The following is a 20015-nucleotide window of genomic DNA, read 5'->3' on the forward strand; positions in this document are numbered from 1 at the left end:
ATAAGACTCAGTGAACACAGTAAGTCATAAATAAAATATACATTTGATACAGAATGTGCAGTTTTATAAGTTACTCATTAACAGGTCCACAGCTTGCAGATCCTGCTGGATCTCACCCAGTAAGTCCACACAGTACAGCTGGGTTTAGTGCTTCTTTCTGGGCATCAAAATGGTAGTTTTTTCCAGTTTCTCACTAAAGGTTTGTCACTATCTACAAAGTAGCAGTATGTTGTGCACAGCTGGTCCAAAATTCTAACACTTCTCTCAAATTGCATCTTTGTTCTGGAATGCGATGGGATATAGACTAACTATAGTGTAAACAGCAATTCTATGCATACAACTACAAGTGCCTCTAATTCCGAGATCATTCTCTATCTTCCCCAAAGGCTTTTAAAAATAATTTTAGTGGTCTCTTCTCAGACTTTTAGTGTAGATAGAGAATTGAAAGTTAGATGCAACTACATCTATCTTAGTTCATATTAATGGAAATACTTCAAAACCTTGATAACTTTTGTCACACAATAAACTTGGTTTAGTCATTCACTTGTAGGAGAACGATATTGGAAAAAGGCACTCTATATAACACTGAGAGTTACAGATACCTTCTAATCTAACCTGATTTATAGGGTTAGTTCTTCCAAACAGAACATACTAATAGTCACAAGAGAAGTAAAAGGAAAGAAAATATTACATGTGAAAATGTAGGACTCTTCAAACACAAATTAATCTGTCAGATCAACCATAAATATCTGAAACCAAAATAAGGGAAATCTCAGGCTCTCTTGTCTAAAAACCATCAGTCTTTTGGTCTATAAGGTGAGTAGGAAACTGTCTGAAGAGCCAGCCTCAGAGTGCGGCAGCCAGTGTTTCAGATTCCACCTGCTATTCCTCAGGGACTAGCATTAAAGCTAATGCTCACTAATGTTTATGTCAAAAATGTTGGGACAGGATGAACTACTTCACAGGTAGTACCAGAGTGGTCAATAGGCCAGGCTGTCACTCAGAGGAAGCTTTATATGCTGTACAAGTGGTCTGGCAGGATACTTATGCAGTTTAACAATCCTCCAAACTGGGGGCAGTCCAAAGGTAGGGCCATGAAAATGGTTTGAAGAGTGGAAAAGATAATATACAAGTTGAAGCACAGAAAGCTGGGCTTGTTCAGGTTAGAGAAAGGAAAGCTAAGGAGGGATCTAAATGCTGTCTTCTGTTGCTTAAGGGGTGGTCTTATAGAAGTTAGGGACAGATTTTTCTCCAAGGATGGCAGTGGGAAAAAACATACAACAGAGGAAATTCCAGCTGATCTAAAGGGAAAAAAATTACTTTACTGTGAGAGTAGTGATCCATGGCAGCAAGCTGCCCAGAAAGGTTGTGAAATCCTGAAATCTGGAGATTTCTCAGGTCTGTAAATGCTTTGATTCAAGCTTGAAATTAACACTACTTTGAGCAGAGGTTTGGACTAAATGATTTGTGCATGTTCCTTCTATTTTACATTGTTCTGGTTTTTTGAGACTAATGCAGGAAGCCAATTTTGACCAGGAAGTGAAGGGTAGATGAAACCATAGCAGACTGAGGAGAGTTTTGTGGCAATGCCACGTGTTGCTGAAGCATCACTGGACACAGTGATCAATTATGACAGTGAAATATGAGAGAAAAAGAAGCCTCTCAGAGTCATAACTTGAGTAATGTGGCACAGCATGAAAATAGCAACTCCTAAATTCCACTGTCAACATTAAACAAGAATCCAGTGCTGTTTGCAGAGAAATGATGGGGGATCCATCTTATTATTTATATAGCAAGTACAAGTGGAAAATCAGTCATGATTACTGAAGGTTACAAGTAGTTTTCAAGGGTAACAAACAACTTTTATTTAAAAATATTATAAGGCAAAAGGGATTTTTACAATTATTTATTCTGACCTCCAATTTAAAGCATGCATGGCATTTTCTCTTTACATAGAGCATAGTTCTAGAAAAGATCTTACTTTTCACTATACAAATTTTTAGTTGTAAAGAATCTAACATAACTCTCAGCAAATTGTGCCAAAGGCTAATGAACTTCACTTTATTTCTAGCTTTAAAATGCCTCACTTCATCTTCTACCAGTGGGTTATTTCATGCTTTGCCTGCTACAGTAAGATATTTCAACTCCTGCAACTTCTGCTTTCTCTCTAGGTGTTCAGAGAGTGTAACCAAGTTTTTTATCATTTTACTTCAGGGTTTTCAAACTTGTATATGAAACATCATTCTTATAGCTGGCAGTGCATTGGAAAGCCTGTTCACTGAGGAAGAGACTTTGTGTGATAACTGCGATTCAACAGGACAGCCCTCTTGCAAAATGCTTGTGACTCACAAGTAAAGAAGGGCCCTTTATGATAGAGTTCCAAGGCCTTCAAAATGATCAGTCTAACTAGCTTTTTTTTTAAGTCCATTATTTTGAATCTTCCTCCACGTTTTCTTTATGGCAGGAAGGGGTGTGCATGCTGTTTCACTGGCACACTGTTGTGGTTAAGAATAGTATTCCCCAATTTAGTGTTCCCACTGAAACTCCAAACCAGGCACAGCTCATTCACTTTCCCCCTCACCTTCCCTCAGAAGCAGGCTGAGGAGGAGAACTGGTGGTACAAAACGTAAAGATCACACGTTGAGATAAGAACAAATTCCTGGAAAGAGCAATGAGATAAGAAAACAAGCCAAAACAACTACAGTATCAATAACAAAATGCAGAAGAGGGGCAAACAATTTGTACGAGGTTGTTTGGAACTGGCACTACACAATTGCTTCCTCCAGCTTGGAGCCAGCATTACTCCACAATTCCTTCTGCCACACTGACTCAGATGGAAGGGTCCTTGTGAATGCAGGGGAGAGTGGGCTGGAGACAACCACACACCCAATGCCCATGTGGCAACAGCAAGAGTTTATTCTTCAAACCCCTCTTTATAAAGGGGGTTTGAAAAACCTGGTCTGGGTAACTCATTGGGCTGATCTTTTACACTGCCCAGCTCCCAGACCAGTGAGATGTCTGCAGCTCAGGATGGAACATAATTGGTTGAGGTTCCTGTCTGTCAACCCAGGGGCTGGTTTATGGAACCAGCTGGGTTTCTTAGCTCTGGCTGAATTAACTGCCCAGTACAAGCCACTTTGTATAATAACAGGACCCCTTTCCCATCAGCCTCAGCAATGCCCTGGGATGGTATAGAACAACCTCTATGTCCCAGCCATGCTTTTTCTTTTTCTCCTGCAAAAATCAACCCTGCCCTGGCCAGAACCAGGACAGTCATGTAACAGGCCAAATATATCCAAAACACTTCTCTCAGTGTAAATTGTTTCTCTATCAAGGGTTCATTAATATCGGTGTTCGAAGAAGGTATTTCCATATCAAATCATGGTCAGAGACAATTTTCAGATCCAAAGGTCAGCAGTCCAAAGGTCCACAATGGCAAGACAAGTTCAAGGTCAGGCTAGAAGGCAAACCATTTGGTCTAGGTCCGAATTGGAATGGTCCAAGGCTGCAATACCTGCAGTGTTACACATGTGGGAATACTCTGGAAAAGAGCTCTCCAGAAAAGGGAGGGATCCCCAGTGAGGTTTCCTTTCAGAGTTTCTGAGAGGAAGCTTCTGCTGAGGTGTCATCCAGCTTTTTTGGGAGAAGCTTCAGAGTCAGGTGAGGCTTTGAAAAGACCTCTCTGAGCAAGCTGGCCTTGAAGGCAGGGAGGTACACTCCTGGTCCTCAAAAAAAAAACCTGCATGCTGGAGCAAAAGGAGTGCAAAGAATTGACCACAGGAAATAACACTGGTGTTGTTATCTTCATCAATATGTCATTTTCCCTCTAGAGCATGGAGCTTAAACTCTGTCACACAAAGCAGGGGAAATCATTCATCATGTCAGTGCAGTAATGTAGGATTTTCAAGTAAAGTTTTTCAGAAGCAAGTGAAATTGAAGTTCTGCTTCTACTGTTAATAGTGCAACTGGAACTCCATACACTGCACCAGCATAATTCTTTTGCTCTGTGAGTATATATTGATAGTTAAGAAATGTCATTTCAACTCATAGAATAAGATATTATCATAATATCTTATTAAGCCTTCAGTAAAGTACGTCATTAGCCAATTTCAATTTTCCCATGGAGAAATGTGAAACCCACGTGTGAGAATTAATATGCTTGAAAGGACTGATGAAGCAAGCTTCAGCAAGGAAAAAGACTGCCCTGAGCACAGACTGAATGAGGTGGTATCTTGACCATGTGAAATGTGAAACACATCACCTAACATTTCCGTTTGTCAGTCTCAATCAATATGTGTGTCTGTTTTCCAGAAATCAATAGAGACATAGTTCTTTACAGTAGCCATGAGACCCAACCTGACCTGGAAAAGAAATCATCTAAATAGCAAAACACAAGCCCATTATCAAGGCTGACAAATGATCAGCTAAAAAGGGGCTCTGAATATTGGATGTAAAGAGAGTTTTCGCCAGAGTAAGCTGTAGATAGTGCAACACATTCCTGAAGTTAGTTACCCCACTTCCCTGCTTGTTCCCTTTCACACTGAAATTTGTATCCATTTAAATAACTTCTGTGTAGCAACATCATCACTAATGTCTCATATAATTTCTAAAATGTGTGTATTAAGTATACCTTTTAAAAGGTTATTAATACATTTGTATTAATTCTAATAAGAAGATACAATAGTCTGCAATAATTTACAGGTTGATCTTAAACAGCAAAAGCATTTTGAAATGAAATGGTTTGGACTGTAGAAACATGAAAACATGAAAATGCCTTCTAAGAGGGCTTCTTTGGGAATGTTATTCTTTACCATGTTCCATATCTGTCTCAAATGTCCTTCCTTAGCAGATGGCTTGGGCTTGGACCTACAACTTTATCCTTTATTGGTCCCAGAATGATGTGTTTTGCATAGCATAACTTCCTTTATTTAAATTTGGAAATGCTTTGGATAGACAGGCTGTTGTAAGACACAGTGCTGAGGCTCATTTTGTCTTTTTTTTCCTCATTTGAAATCTATTGCTATTTTATGAAAGATTATTGCAAGTCGTGGTTATACCTGTTTGGGTCTTTATTAGTTCCAAAGGATGGGATACTCTTCAGACTTGGCAGTTTGGCAATGGTCTTGATATCATGGAAACATGTTAATATCATTATTCATATGTTAGTGTTAGTTCTAGTTTCAAAACTGTCCATGCACATCATGTAATTGGAAAAAAAAAAAAGAAAAAACAAATTTTCTTGGCCTGAAATATCAGTGTTATTATCAAGAATTCATGGCTTTCAATACAGCAGTGGAGGAACATGAAACAGAAAAAGTAAAGCTAAATGTTCTGAGATTCCTCAAGGGTCAGTGGGGAAAGAAAATCAACAGCAGCAGCAGCAGCTGCAGCAGTCTCATCAACAAAAGAAAACCCTTGTGCTTCCCAAAACCAATTTCCAACAGTGCCACAGTCCACATTCTGTATGAAGTGCCAGATATTAAGTTCACATGGATGAAGAGAAGCCTGAAGTCCTTTTGTCTCTTATAATGGCTTTTTTCGTTCAACTTAAACTACTGCTTGGGGCCAGGGAGTAACATTTGAAAAGGAGAAATACTTGCAAGAGATATGGGACCTCCAAGGAAAGATCATTTGGAGAAAAAGCTTGCATCAGTTCTGCTCACGTTAATTGTAGTTTAATCTACCTTGGGATCTTGTTAGTTTTAGTTAATTTGTTAGTTAAATGATGGCATTGGCTCTTAGAGAGTTATATTTAGTTTTATGTAGGCTGTTATTACTGTAAATCAGATAAAATGGAGCAGCAATATATTCTGGGCTGGATGATGTAGGTGCACATAAGAATGATACCCATTTTCTTCTCTGTATAGGTTAAAAGCACCCATATGTGGGTGTGTGAAGCAAGATCCCAAGAATTATTTCGTTATTTTAAGCTTATTTAAAGAATGTTGTGATTGCCTTCATTATGTATTAACAGCAAGGGAATTAATCTAAAAATAAGACCATGAATACAATTCTGTGATATCACTATCACTGACATAACATTTTACAGAACTTATTTTATCTTTTGACCTGTTGCCACATAATGTACAGAATGCCACCTTACATGATCCTCTCTTTGCTCTGTCTGATCAAATCATTTCACTTTGATTTTACACTAAATTATACTACTTACAAGAGTAGCCATTTTTGTGCTAACAATCACAATTTCTGAAGTCTTTCAATGGGTCTCTGCCATAAAGTGAGGCTCTGGCAACAGAAGACTTCAAAAGGCATCCCCTCACTGTTGAAATATCATTGTTGAGTTCCTAGGCTTTTTTATGTCCTTTTTAAGAAGGTAAATAAACCAGTGGTTTTAGCTGTATTAACCTGCAGAATTTCAATGCTAATGGCTGCATGTATGTGTGTATGCTGCTTACCCATCCATCAGGTTTGAGTAGAGATAAGTTTATCAAGTGACCACAAAAAGAGACAGCAAAATCACAGAATCCTCTGACTTATTGTTAGTATGTTCTTCACAAGACCATGACATGGACATGTGCATTCTGTCACCACCCCGCTGGGCAGACCCCAGTGTGACCTATAAGTTTGTTGCGGGACTTTCCCAGATTTGCTGTTGCTGTTCTACCTCAGGTAGTCCTAGCTGTGAAAAGTCTATTCTTTCAGAACATATAGTAAAAATTATAATTGACTGGTTTTTATTGAGTATTTATGTCTGTAAGTGTTCTTTTTATTCCACAAATGACACTTAGTTTTTTGAAAGTACTTGCTTTTCCCTTAGCAGTATCTCAAGGTAGGATATTTATTCTTAGGCCTTAAATGATCCAGTGAATTTACAGTACACAATTAATTGCAATATTAGCAAATTTGGCACACAGTGCTATTAAGGGTAGCAGGGACTGTAGTGATTTTATAATGAATTCACTCTAAATCTCAGCAAATAGTAGCATACAAGGACATCTGACAGCTGCTTTCCCCAGCTAAATCTCACCACTGAGACTCCATTCCAAGAAAAATAACAAGTCAGGCTTGGTTAGTAGTGCTGCATCTTGGAATACGAGTTTTGACAAGGGAAAAAAATCATTTGTACTCTACTAGCTTTTCATGAGCTGGGGCAAGGAGTAAATCTCTCCAATGGCAAAATAAAGCTGTCAGACTGCTTTTTCATAAGATGCCATTGAACATCAATATGACAGTTCTCCCTCCTGATCTTTTTTATAGGTTGCTAATTCTGAAAGAAAAGTCGTCTTTGCCTACATATTTGTGGATTCAGGCACTGACATTTTAGAAGGAATTATACGAGAAAAAAAATACAAACTCAATAAAAGGGAGTACCCCCATAGCCTTGCTGAAAAGATGCTTTAGCTAAATATCTATTTCTAGGAAAAGATACTGTATTTGCTGCCTTATATATTGAGGTTGATGTATACATGTATGAAATAAGTTCTCTAAAAAATTAGCAGGCAAATATCTAGGCACATGAAAATACTTTCATGAACTGAAGAACACGGCAAAAGCCATCAGCCTGAGGCATGGTCATCATTAAAGCAGTAATTTTGTTTCTTAAGCATCTGAATAGGTTTCCTTTTCTGACTTCACTGAACATAGATGAGAACATTTGGGCTTTTCTCAGTTTGGCCACTTTATGTGCACCAAAACATAATTGAAGCCTAAGTACATTGAAGACTGATTGCAGGGGTCTTCCCTTCCAGGATAACTGGGGAAGCCAGAGCTCCTGGTGGGACATCTGAATATCTGATTTTGGTTGCTGATACTGAAGGTCATGGAAGTTCTTCTAGTTTAGGGTTTAAGGAAGTTCTTTTAGTTCTAGGGTAATGGAGATGGTTATCTTTACCTTCACTTTAAAATACACTAATTTATGGCTGTGGAGAAAAAGGAGACAGCAATTAATTCTTAATGTGCCCTTAAGAAAACAGTAAATAGAGTGTGTTGTGTTAACATTTACTGAAATGTTGTATGCTTTTCACAAGTATTTTCCAATATTTATCTATATTTTCTATTAAAATCTTAAGAACATTTCCCTTCACAGATTACCTTTGAGGTATGGCATAATTCTGAGTATCTTACAAAGCTAAAAAAACCAAACACTTCTTTCTAAGGACTGTTGCACTAAAATGTTTGGCCACGAATTCAGACATCACATCAATTCTTATATTAGCAAGCAAGGCATGTTTCAAGTTCTCTTTCTGGGCTGCCATTAAATCTTATCTTTTCAGGCAGTTTAAACAGTCTTTGCAAATAAATAGTACTGTCAAATAGACCAACCACTTTAGTGAGCCTATAAAGAAAACAAGTGTTTGAGGCTAGTCTTAGTAAAAGAAAAAAAAATAATTTGCTACTAGCACTGTGAAAAAAAGAAGTAAGTCACATGTGAGTGCCTACAAAATTAAAATTATCATAAATAGCAAACTAAAAGTTTCATGTTATTCTTCCATTAAATGCACAAGTAGCTATAAATTAGGTGTTCCTAGTTTCCTGAAGTAGCCAAGGGTACTTCTAGTTTCTTTTCCTTTTGTTGGTAAGGTTTTGAATGTCTTTTTTCTCCCCCAAGTTTCCAGTGTGCTCAAATACCTCATTCACATTGCCATGAGGGTTTGACTAATCTCAAGTCTTAGTCATTAGAAAGGTGACCACTGATGCAAACTCTATTCACAAATAGTAAGCACTCATTATATTTTTCCCAATTGGTTGCAAAAAAAAAAAGATTTATCAGTTAACAAAATGAGACTAGCAGCATAAGAATTGACTTCACTTACCGTTCTCATATTAAATTCACGTGTATATGTTTCACAGCCCATTAGTGAGTAAGAAGTGTTACTGGAAGAAATGGAAAATCAATAAAATATTAATTAAAAAAATAATCTCACTATAACCACATGTGCAAGAAATCTTATTTTAGAAGGTTCACTCAAAGTCAGTTTCTATACAGGTACTGTCATTGAAATGTGGAAATGTGACCTGCTAGACTCTTTTGTGAGTTCTCTTTTCTCAGTTTGAAATAATTCGGCCCTCTGGGTGATCACAGAAGCTGACAGAACCTGCTCATAATCCACCTGAGCTGTGGGCAGGAGCAGAATCTCTCACAGTTTAGCTTCTCTGGTTGTCAGCATCCACTCTTGCCATGAAACTCCTCAGCTGCTGGGTTTTCAGTCCAGGTGGGCACTTCCCAAGACATGAAGCAGGGGCAGCAAACCTGCAAAGTGTCTACTCAGCTTCATGTTGGTCCTAAATTAGCACGTAATAATAAAGATGAAGAAAAATCAAATCAGCACAAAATAAACCAGGCCAGCAAAGCCTACCTTTGACACCACTGACTTTAAGAATCCTAAAGTGGAACACGTGGAGGTACTTGATGTGTGAGTGACATTAAACTACTTTGATTATTTTTTCAAAATACTAAGTCTTCAAAAGCTCAGATAAATGGCTTACAATGTTCATTAAAAAGACTTGACCTGAGTGGAATAGATACTGCTGACAGCGTGAAGAAAAAAGCTGGCAATATGAAGCAAGGTGAAAGCTGTGAAGCGCGCAACCATATTAGCATGCTGAACTTTTCAAACAGTGACAAAATTATTCTTGCAGTGTCTGTTTCTTCACTGCAATAGCAGATAGAATTCCTGCACAGGTGTTAATGAACCATGACCTTAAATCAAGTTGACCTTGTGTGAGGCTAAATGTAGTGGGTGTTGTAGTGTAGCTGAATGCAAAATGCATGTTTAAAGAAAGTATTTTATTCAAAAATAAAAGAATTATACCTGGCTTTCTACATGTGCAAATTGAATTTTATCTTTTTTAAGTATTGTCTTTAATTTCATCATCATATATTACCCCTGGGAAATAGCTTTTATTTCTCCCTATAATTAATTCAGGTGTCCAGATTTGCAGTATGTTTTTGAAAAATGTCTTTGGGCCTATTCTGCCAATAACAATGACTGTGTAATTAATTCAAGCTGTTCCATTAAAAAAGAAGTAGAAGACTGAGCAAAGCAATATTTTCTGAAAATAATATCATACAAGTACTCTAATTGTTGTTGACATTCCTTAGTATTTAGTGGGCATCTATAATACTAATGGAAACTGGAAAGGACTGGAAAGGACCCGTTTAATTCAAAGCTATGCAGTCCTGTAAATAAACAACTAATTTCTTCCAGAGAATAGCTAAATGTAGTTGTTAAAGTCAGACAGGGTCCTCAATAAATAATTTTCACTGGTCTTGCTTTTCAGAGATTGTGAGACATTGACTTCCATTTGAAAGAATTCCTAGCCTTTCTTTTTAACCATTTTCTTTGGTTTTAAGGACCATATAGAGGTCAGGGAAATTTCCAGAGCAAATGGAAGAGACGTATTTAACTTCTCTAGGTATTTTACAAATAAATACAGTTGTCATCATTCTAAGGGCTGTATTTTGAATGGAGTCCTCTGAATGCAGAGTGCCATGGAGCATCAGTCCACTTAATTTAGTTCCCTGACTTCTCTCAGTATTGCTGCTTCAATTACTAGTACTGAACACCTAGAAATAAGAGCCCTAAAATGTTGAAAGTAGCAGAATTTTAATTAATCAATTGTATTTAAAAATAATAAAACAAATTGTTTCTATTAAATGCTCAGTAGAATATAAAGTGTACTTTCAAAAGTTATATATTTTGAGACTTCAGCTAAAGTGCACTTTAAAAAGTTATACATTTTGAGACTGTTCAACTATATTAGAAATAAATATATTATTGACTATTAAGAGTTCTGTTCATACTACATTAACTTTTGTTGGGTATGGTTTTATATTAAATGAAATGGTTCACACAAAAATACATTTATGAGATGAAAAAGGAATCACTTTTTATGGCACTGTGAGAATACAAATAAGTGATCTGTGAGAATACAGAAAAGCATCTTTAATCTTTGCTTTTTCTTGAATATTCTATACAGGAGAACTTGATAGAAAACATCAATGGCCAGATTCTTTACATACTTTTATCTAATAACTGCAAATCTGGCCTAATATTGCACAGGGATGTAAACAAGAACCCATATTTTGCAATAATTTTAACCAAAGTCCAGCACTGCAAAGGCATTGCAACAACTATTAAATGTGTTACATGTAAATGTTAAAGGCTTGTGTGTGTGTGTGTGTGTGTGTGTGTGTGTGTGTGTGTGTGTGTGTGTGTTTGTGTGTGTAAGACACAGAGAGAGAGATTGAAATCACAACAAATATGATTTGAGTCTTTGATGTTATAGCCATGCTCATATGTCTGCATGCCCCAATAGAATCATGTTGGCCATTTTGTCCTTAGAAGACTGTTCTTTCTGTGACGTTACAGGATCTCTTAAAAATTGGATATCTTTATCCATTTTCTTGGTATCCACACCCTACTCTGATAATATCATTATATTTCTGCTAAGTCACTGAGCACACAAAACCTTGAAATGGGCTTCTCTTCAAGAACAGACATGGAAAGGCATCCTGGTCATAACTCAGCATGCAAAAACTTCAACACTTCCCACAGCATCCCTCAAAGGAGAGCTGGTTTGTACCCAAAAAGCAGTTCTGCATCAAGGCTTTATTCTAATCCAAACATCTTGGCAGGCAGAGAGTCTCTTTCCTCCTCCATCTTCTCATTGTGCTATTTGTCCACAAAAGCTTGGGGGGGGGAAAAAAGCACTCAGTCAATGACAACAACTAAAAAGCTTCCTATGACTCAAAATTTATATATAAGGTAAGAAAAGGTATAAGAAAAGATATAAGAAATATCTTCTTGTATTACTTCTCTTTGCAATACATTCAAAAACTACTTTTGGTCTTTAAACTGAATTTATATACTCTTGATTGCATAAGACCAACACTTTTGATAGTTTAGCAAAATAATAATTTTTGGTAAAATAGTCTGATGCTTAAAATTACATCCATTAATCATCATTCTTCAAAATGGACTTCACTGCTCCTTCTACTTGGATTAGCCTTTTCCAAAACCTTCTTAAGCAAAAAAAAAATTAAAAAAAAAAAAACCCGAAGGGCTCCTAGGCAGAAAGATTTACATCCTCAAAAGGAGACTCCAGAACTCCAGAGGTATAAAAGAGAGTGAAATGCGAGTGGAGAACAGTGATCCTATTTCTAATTTTTTTTTCCTGCATGATACATTCTCCTCCCTTCTACCTTTTCTTTTCTATTGTTTTGGGGTTTTTTAATCTCTCCATTTGCAGGGTTTTACTCTTTGTTATGCTCAGTCATAAGGGTGTCTGCAATATAACTGCGTAGCATTCCCAGTTTGAAGCATATGAACTTTAGACAAAACGCTGCTCATCCTTTTCTTGGCTGACACGAAACAGGAAGACTGAGAAGGGCTGTTCTCATTTGATTTGACTGGTGCAGAACAGGTGTGTCTCCACACCTTTTATTAACCAGAGACTCTATGGGACCTCCAGAACCTCTTATATGGCCACTGTGGTGCAGAATGGTCTGGTGTGACACTCATCTCATTCCTGTGCCTGAGATTTTGTCCCACTGCATGGATACAACCTAGTGAGAGCTGTCTACCAAGATCTCCTCTGTTACAAGCCTTAGCCCAATATGCCAATGCCAGGCCATCGGAGTCTTGGGTGGTGCTCACAAGGCAGTGCTGGGATTATTGGTTGTGGGGATGTCTAACAGAATATGCGCTGAATGCAAAACCCTCAAAATCATATATTACCTTATTGACCTTTCTGGAAATTTTAAACATGGACATTAGTTTCTTCCTAAGTTTGTGTTCCTAAGCCTGAGGGTAGGTCTTTTCTTCAGAATGAAGAAGCTTGTGGCTTAGACAGTGTATATAAAAACACACTAAACACACGAAAAACAATAGATGTGAAAAACATCTCTGTGTATGCTGGAATACATTCATGGTTTAAAACTGTACATCAATTGTCATTTAAATGAGTTTAAACATGCCCCATTTGTGTCTGTCATAGTGGTCCATGACAGCCATCACTGTAGTCTGTAATTCTGCCATCACTTTCATCTGCTTTAATCATTCTACCATTTCTTAATTTTTGATCTGCTTTTTGACAATTCTAAGTAATTTTTTTTTCTCATAGTGCTTTAATTAGCAGTCTTTCTTCCCGGTAAATTACTTGCTGACTGAATCATGCAATCCTTCACTTGACAGAAAGGATGTAAACAAAGAGAATTTTGAGCAACAGTCAAAACAGCAGCATTGGTGCCATAGCATAGAAACTAGCTTCAAAGATGAGATAAAAAACCCTGTAAAATAGGAGTTTCAGATATCATTAATTCTCTAGTTGGATCCTGTTTTAATAAAAGCAATTCTGTCATTCCTGTGGAAAGATGACATTTACCCTTAAATGCCTTTTAAATAATCTTTTGTAATCCAGGGCTACGTACTCTCAGAATTGCTAGATTGCATTGCAGGTTGGGAATGCTGCTGCAGCATTCACGTGACACATTCTCCTAACTTACAGCACTTTGTTCTGTGACAATTGAGTCACAGAAGGTAAAATGACCAATTCAGAGTCTAGAATAAAGTCATGCTATTACCACACCCATTGCACTAGAACTAGAGCTGAATGGCCATACAGTGCAGTGCAGCAACATCTAATAAAAATCTTCAGCCACCACGAGTTCTTCACATTACTGTATTTTTGTTATCTTATATGGTATTAACAATTCAAACACAGTCTAAAAAGTGTTTTCAGAGAGCTAAGCATTTTTGGGGTTTGGGCCTCTTTAAACGTGTAGATATTTCGTTGTTCTCTTCATCTCCGGAATTTAATTTTGTTGAGAGTTTGGTGTGAATTACTTTCAACTTCTGTCTGGAATAAGTATGATCTTGATGATCAAATCTAATTGTGAAATGGCTATTTTAAGGATTGTGCCTGTAGATTTGGGGGAATGTGTAAGATGTACAAACAAAAAATTATGGAAGTAAAATATATATTATATAGGATTTTACTGATAAAATTCTTTAACTAGTGAATTCCATAGATTAATTTTATTGGCTATAAAGTTTCCAGCAGCTGGAGAAGACATTAAAAAAACCACATTTAAAAAACATGTATAGCATGTTTATTCACTTATAGCTGAGTTTAATCATTATTTTTCTATGTCAAAAATCACTACATACATTGATACTGATTAATTTATTTATTTCTGTTTGAAGTTAAGTTCATATTTGAGTATCTTGCTGAACCAGAGAGATAAAAATAATTTTCCAGTAAGACAATTTTTTCAAATTAGAAATTAGGGGGGAGGTGGTTTGATTATTTGTTTATTTATTTACAAATAATGTCTTAGTTAGTTCATAAAGGATTAGAAATAACATCAGAGCAGTATTTGAAAATATCCAGTTGCAGACCCAATGCAAAGATATATGGTTACATCAAAATCAGAATGCCTCTGCTAAATTATTGCATTAAAAATATATATACTTTTTAAAAAATTGTTAAAATGCTTTTGGAGTTTGATAATTTCTCTTTATGCTTTGTTTAGCATAAAGTATCTGGAGAGAGCATGATGAACATGTTTATTTTCCAATGACAACAGAATAATTTTCAATTAAATGTTGTTGTTTATAAAATAAATAAATAAATACATACATAAATAAATAAATAAGAGAAAACAAACACATTTTCCTGTGCAGCATTCAAGTTCAAATATTGAAATAATCTATCTGATAGCTTTATATGTGAGTTTGAAATGAATTGAAAATAATTATGCAATCTGCCAACATATTCTCATTATACAGAGTACAATTAAAAAGCTAAACAAAGAGCATATAAGATTTTAAAAATTAATTTCAGTCATTATAAATTGTGTATACAGAAAAGAAAATGTGTTCTGTTTACCTGGCAAGGTCCTTTGAATACCTTTAGTAACAATGAATAAATTTGTTTGCCAGCAATGTGGGATGGCTCTGGTTATGTGTTGTTAGCATTTGCATATTAAACATCTGAGCTCAGTTAATGCATTATAGAGCCCTACCTCTTTGATGCATCATAACTTTACATTTTCATTCCTTGCAGAAGGGAATCCATATACCTGGTGGGTTGGAAAAGCCAATGAGAAGCACTACTATTGGGGCGGATCAGGACCTGGCATTCAAAAATGTGCCTGTGGCATCGAACGCAACTGTACTGATCCCAAGTACTACTGCAACTGTGATGCTGATTATAAGCAATGGTGAGTGCTTTACAAGAAAGCAGGATGAGAATGACCAAATCTCCTAACTTTTACAACACTGCCATGACATTGAATATATCTTTTTTCTATATTTCCTTTCTTATCAAAGAAAATAGGCAAAATTATTTTTGTGATCCCTCCTGCAAAGTGTTGACCCATGCCTGGATTTCCATTTTATTCATGGTGTCTGCGACTGTTAAATATAAGAACAGTATTTATGATTTCCAGCCCACTGAGCTATAGAAAAGAAGACTAAAATTGCAAAAGCAAGTCCTCATAGGAAAGACCAGCATTTTGGTTATCCATGCAACTTTGTCTCCATAAGATTAAGATATACTGCAATACAGAATTAATTTTATCCCTACAGCAACTTCATGGTTTTTTTCCCAGAATTTTTCCTTTTTAAAGTGTTGCTTCTGCAACACTTGAATGCAAGTGATATGTGTTGAAATCACTTATCTAGTGCCTCCAACTCTCATTTTCTGTCTTTCATGAGGAAAAATATGTTAAGAACTAGACACATACTATGGAATGAGGCTCTGTATTTCAGAGGAAGCTACCAGGCTTTGCATGAGATAAATTAATTCATTAAGGCAGAAAAAAAAATAAACTTGCATCTCTGGTATTCTCTATAAACATGAACAGACTGCATAAAGCTCATCATCATTTCAATGAGACCCTCTCCATGGCTTACAACACTTTGTTTGTGAACCTTAATCATTTGTGTCTCTTTTCTCATGACAGACAGGATTATATTTTACATGGTATGCAATGTTCAGTGACATATTGAAACCATACTTTTATGAACATTTCTCCCATTAATAGCAACCTGTGGGTAATTGAATCAATACTGGCTCATAAACCATTTGAGGTTAATTGAGAAATTCTTCAGCTCTTAATGAATGTAGAGGTACAGAACTGTAGTGGTATGTCAGAGACTAAAAAATAAAAAAAAATGAAAAGAGAGTAAGAAGAATTATGGAACCACAGAATCACAGAATAGCAGTGTATGAAAGGGGCCTCAGTGTTCCTCTAGTTCAACCCATCTGTTCAAAAAAGGTCACCTATAAACTGCTGCCCAGTACTTTGTCTGGAGATTTTTTTAATAAATCCAAGGATGGACTCTGCACCTTCCCTGTGAACATTATCCCAGGACTGGATATCATTGGAAAGAATCTGACTCCATCTGCTTTGCAACCTTGTCGGAACCCAGGACATTCCTCTGGGTGCCCCGGATGGCTCAAGATCCTGGCAGGGGCTTGGAGACCCTGGCAGGAAGCCAAAGACACTTGGGAATTCAATCTCAATCCATGAAGCAAATTATCAACTTCATATGAAGAATTACAAGTGTCGTGGTTTGGCCGGAAATGTGTTTCTAGAAAAGTCTAAGTCCGGCCAATCAGTGGCCAAATTCAAAATTGGCATTTGATGTGGCCACTAAGAGTCTGGATACGCCTCTGAGAACACACGGGGGCTGACTCCTTCTTCGACAGCTGCGTTGGGGGAAAGAGACTTTTAATACATCTCAGGGTAATCTTGACCAGAGGAGATCCTGAGACACCCTGTTAGGTATTTATGGACATTGATGACATCCCTCTCAACATTCTCTTCTCCAGCCTGAGCAGCCCCAGCTGCCTCTGCTTCTTTTCATAGAAGAGATGCCCCAGTCCTTCTATCATCTTAGTGGCCCTTCATTGACTCCATCCAGCAATTTCATCTCTCTCTTGTACTGGGGACTACAGAACTGGACCCAACACTCCAAATGTGGCATCACTAGTGCTGAGCAGGGGAGAAGGATGGCCTCCCTTCACCTGCTGTCAGAACTTTGCCTAATGCACCCCAGGACACCATTGGCCTGCTTGGACTCAAGTGCACACTGCTGGCTCATGTTCACCTTCATGTCCACCAGAATCGTTAGAGAGCTTTCTATCAAGTTACTTCCCAGCTGGATGTTTCCCAGCATATACTGGTGCATGGGGTTGTTTCCCCCAGGTGCAAGGCTTTACACTCTTCACTGTTGAACTCCATGAAGATCCCTCCAAATAGCAGGACCCTGTTTGATGTGATCTGCAAGAATGAAGTATGAAAAACACAAAAACAGAGTAATAAAGGAAACCTTCCAGGCCCTGCAAAAATTGTAGATTAGGATGTGGAAAATCAAATATTGCCACAGACATTGCCACCCTAAGCTTTGACATTGTTAGGATAGTAACTGTTAGATATGATATGGGGTGAACCACAGAACACTGCAGATATAGAGCAGTCTATTTTAGAGACAGGGTGATCACACACGTTGACAACCTTCAGAAATATAATTATATAGAGAGAATGAGGAATATAAAGTCAGATGACTCCAACTCAATCAATAAGCACTAGAGCAGTGTGGCAGGAGGGATGTAGGTTTGGTTCTGTCTAAATGGTAACAATAAAAGGAAGATATTGTTATAATAATTACAATAATGGTAGAATTAGGAGCACTTACTGTTTTCATTACCTGAGGCACTGGATGCATATCCATGAATAATAGGGCTCTGTACCATATGTTGACTGTTTTTCTTTATACCAAGGGAAATGTATGTGGAAAATGGCACTGGATTTTGATCTCTTCTTGAAGATTCCCCAAGAGTCACAGATGATAATTTAATAAGCAACATTCACTCAATAATCTTACTGTAACCTCTGCACCCCCTATATATACTGAAATTATGTGGATTCTACTAATAAACAGATTCATATTAGATTTAGATCTAAAATAGGCTTATAATCATAAAAGATCTACAACTCTACTCAGAACTTCATACAAGAATACATTATTACATATAATATTTCTTCAGATAAGTATTAGAATTTTTTCAGGACAACTACTATTCATTGCAGGACATTTTATGAAAAGCAATTATACTACTGGATATTATATTTTAATCTGTGGTGTGCGTAAATCACAGCAAGAAATGAAAGCTATATTATAGACTTTAAGGACATTTTGTTCAAGATTCATTTTTCAGTTTGGTTTTGGCAGAATCTAGTCTTTTCCATAGTCATACCTTCTGGGTTTGGGAGTTATTTTGAAGAGTCCTAGTTAGGAATTTTATCTTGCCGTGTCCATCAATACCTAAAAAACAAGTGAGCTCCACAGGAAAGGGGACCTTGATGATTTCAATCATCAGGGCAGAATTCAACTGGGGCCTCCAACACATCTGTGCCCAATTCTGGTGACAGCAAAACAGCTGCTGGTTTGGTCTACAGAATATGCAAGAGTTTATGGTGAGCAGAAAAATCTCAGTTCATATATTAACAAAGCATCTTGCCATAGCTTGCCACTATAGCTCACCAGCACAACTTATTTTAGAAGGATTTACAATCCCCTACAAAAGAAGGGCTGAGTAAACACCACACTGAGGCTGAGAGTTCAGGTGGGACTTCTGCAGTAATTGCATATCTTGTCCACAGCCAAGACCACTGCATTTGCTTGTGGTATGTCCACAGTGGTGTTCTGCACCTGCCCAGGCAGTGTTGGAAAAATTGTTTTGGGGTTTTTTGGGTGGTTGCAGTGTAATATACAGAGGGGAGAAGGCAGTAGCCAGAGCAATAACTATATTAGAAAAGGTAAGGAAGTTAAATAGGAGAAGGAGACTGTGAGAATGAAAGGTGAAGGAAAAAAGCAAGATTCAGAAGAGAGATTTTACAAGGAAATTGGGGAGCCAGTGAAGAATTGGTCAGGCTAAATTAGAATGATGTAGTGTAAGTACATTATTGTCCACTTGTTTGTATTTTAGAAGTTAGAAATTGTGTTAGAAATGAAGAAAGGAATTACAGCCTGATGAATGGTTTCAAAGCAAAGGCAGGGGAATATTTCGCTGGAGATCTGGTTTTTAACCCTGCCTCTGGAACCACATTCCTGCATGATGCTTCCTCAGTTTCATAAACCATTTCTTCAAAGAACAGTCTGATCCTAATTTTCTGGAAATCCAGTTGTCCATTTGAAACCCAAAAGTCCATTTTGTGAAAATACCAAACATTCACAGCTGCAACCAGAATAAGGGATCACTCTCTGAATGCATCTAATGCAGTCATTGAAAGCAAACAAACAAAAAAAAATTTGTGTGTATATATATAGCATGTAGGCATCTCAGATGGAGCACTAAGTATGAGTGTTTTCAATATTAACATCTTTCAGCCTCAACATCCAATCTGTAGAATGCAAATTATGCCAGCTACTCCCTCATGGTGGTACTGCAAAGATAGGTCGATTTATGAAGCAATCATCTGCTGTTCTAATGAGCACTATAAAAAATCCAGTGAGAAAACGTGGTCTTTATAGAAAGATTTGAAATAACACATTAGATATAAAATGGTATCCACATATTGAAGCATAAGAGTAAATTTGGAGAGTAAACAATGCTAGACTAAATAAGTACTGTCTGCATCCTATACTGAATAATGCTGAAGCCCTCAGAATAAATACTAATCAGGGACCAGTCAAGGATTGCATCGTGGTGGTAGGAACAGGGGACTAATTAAAGCTCTTTAAGCAGCCTAAAATGCTTTTTTTCTGAAATTTTGAGTTTAGTTTTTGCTCTCTTGTATTTTGGATTTTTTTTTAACCAAGTATGTAGTAATTCTGTGTAAGTACAGAACCAGCTGTGTTAATTATGGACTTACTTACAATGTAACTTTTCACAGGGATTAGTGTATACCATAGGTTTGGTAAACCTTGCATCAGTATGGTTTTTCTATTAATGATTTTTAAAATTTCACATCACACCTTGTCTATCTGAATAAAATAGTTGTGTAGAACTATTTAGCACATGCCTGGATGGTAAATAAG

The 20015-nt window shown here is 37.0% G+C and overlaps 1 protein-coding gene across 1 annotated transcript in view; it reads left to right on the forward strand.

Annotated features, from left to right (window-relative positions):
- CNTNAP2 (contactin associated protein 2) overlaps window positions 1-20015 on the forward strand; it is a 1016974-nt gene that overhangs the window by 811827 nt on the left and 185132 nt on the right. Inside the window, exon 14 of the mRNA XM_039715193.1 lies at window positions 15031-15187. Coding sequence (XP_039571127.1) covers window positions 15031-15187 — 157 coding nt within the window. The remainder of the gene's footprint in view (window positions 1-15030; window positions 15188-20015) is intronic.

This window comes from Passer montanus, unplaced genomic scaffold, assembly GCF_014805655.1.
Source record: "Passer montanus isolate IOZ18808 unplaced genomic scaffold, ASM1480565v1 scaffold32, whole genome shotgun sequence".
NCBI classification, from domain to species: Eukaryota; Metazoa; Chordata; class Aves; order Passeriformes; family Passeridae; genus Passer; species Passer montanus.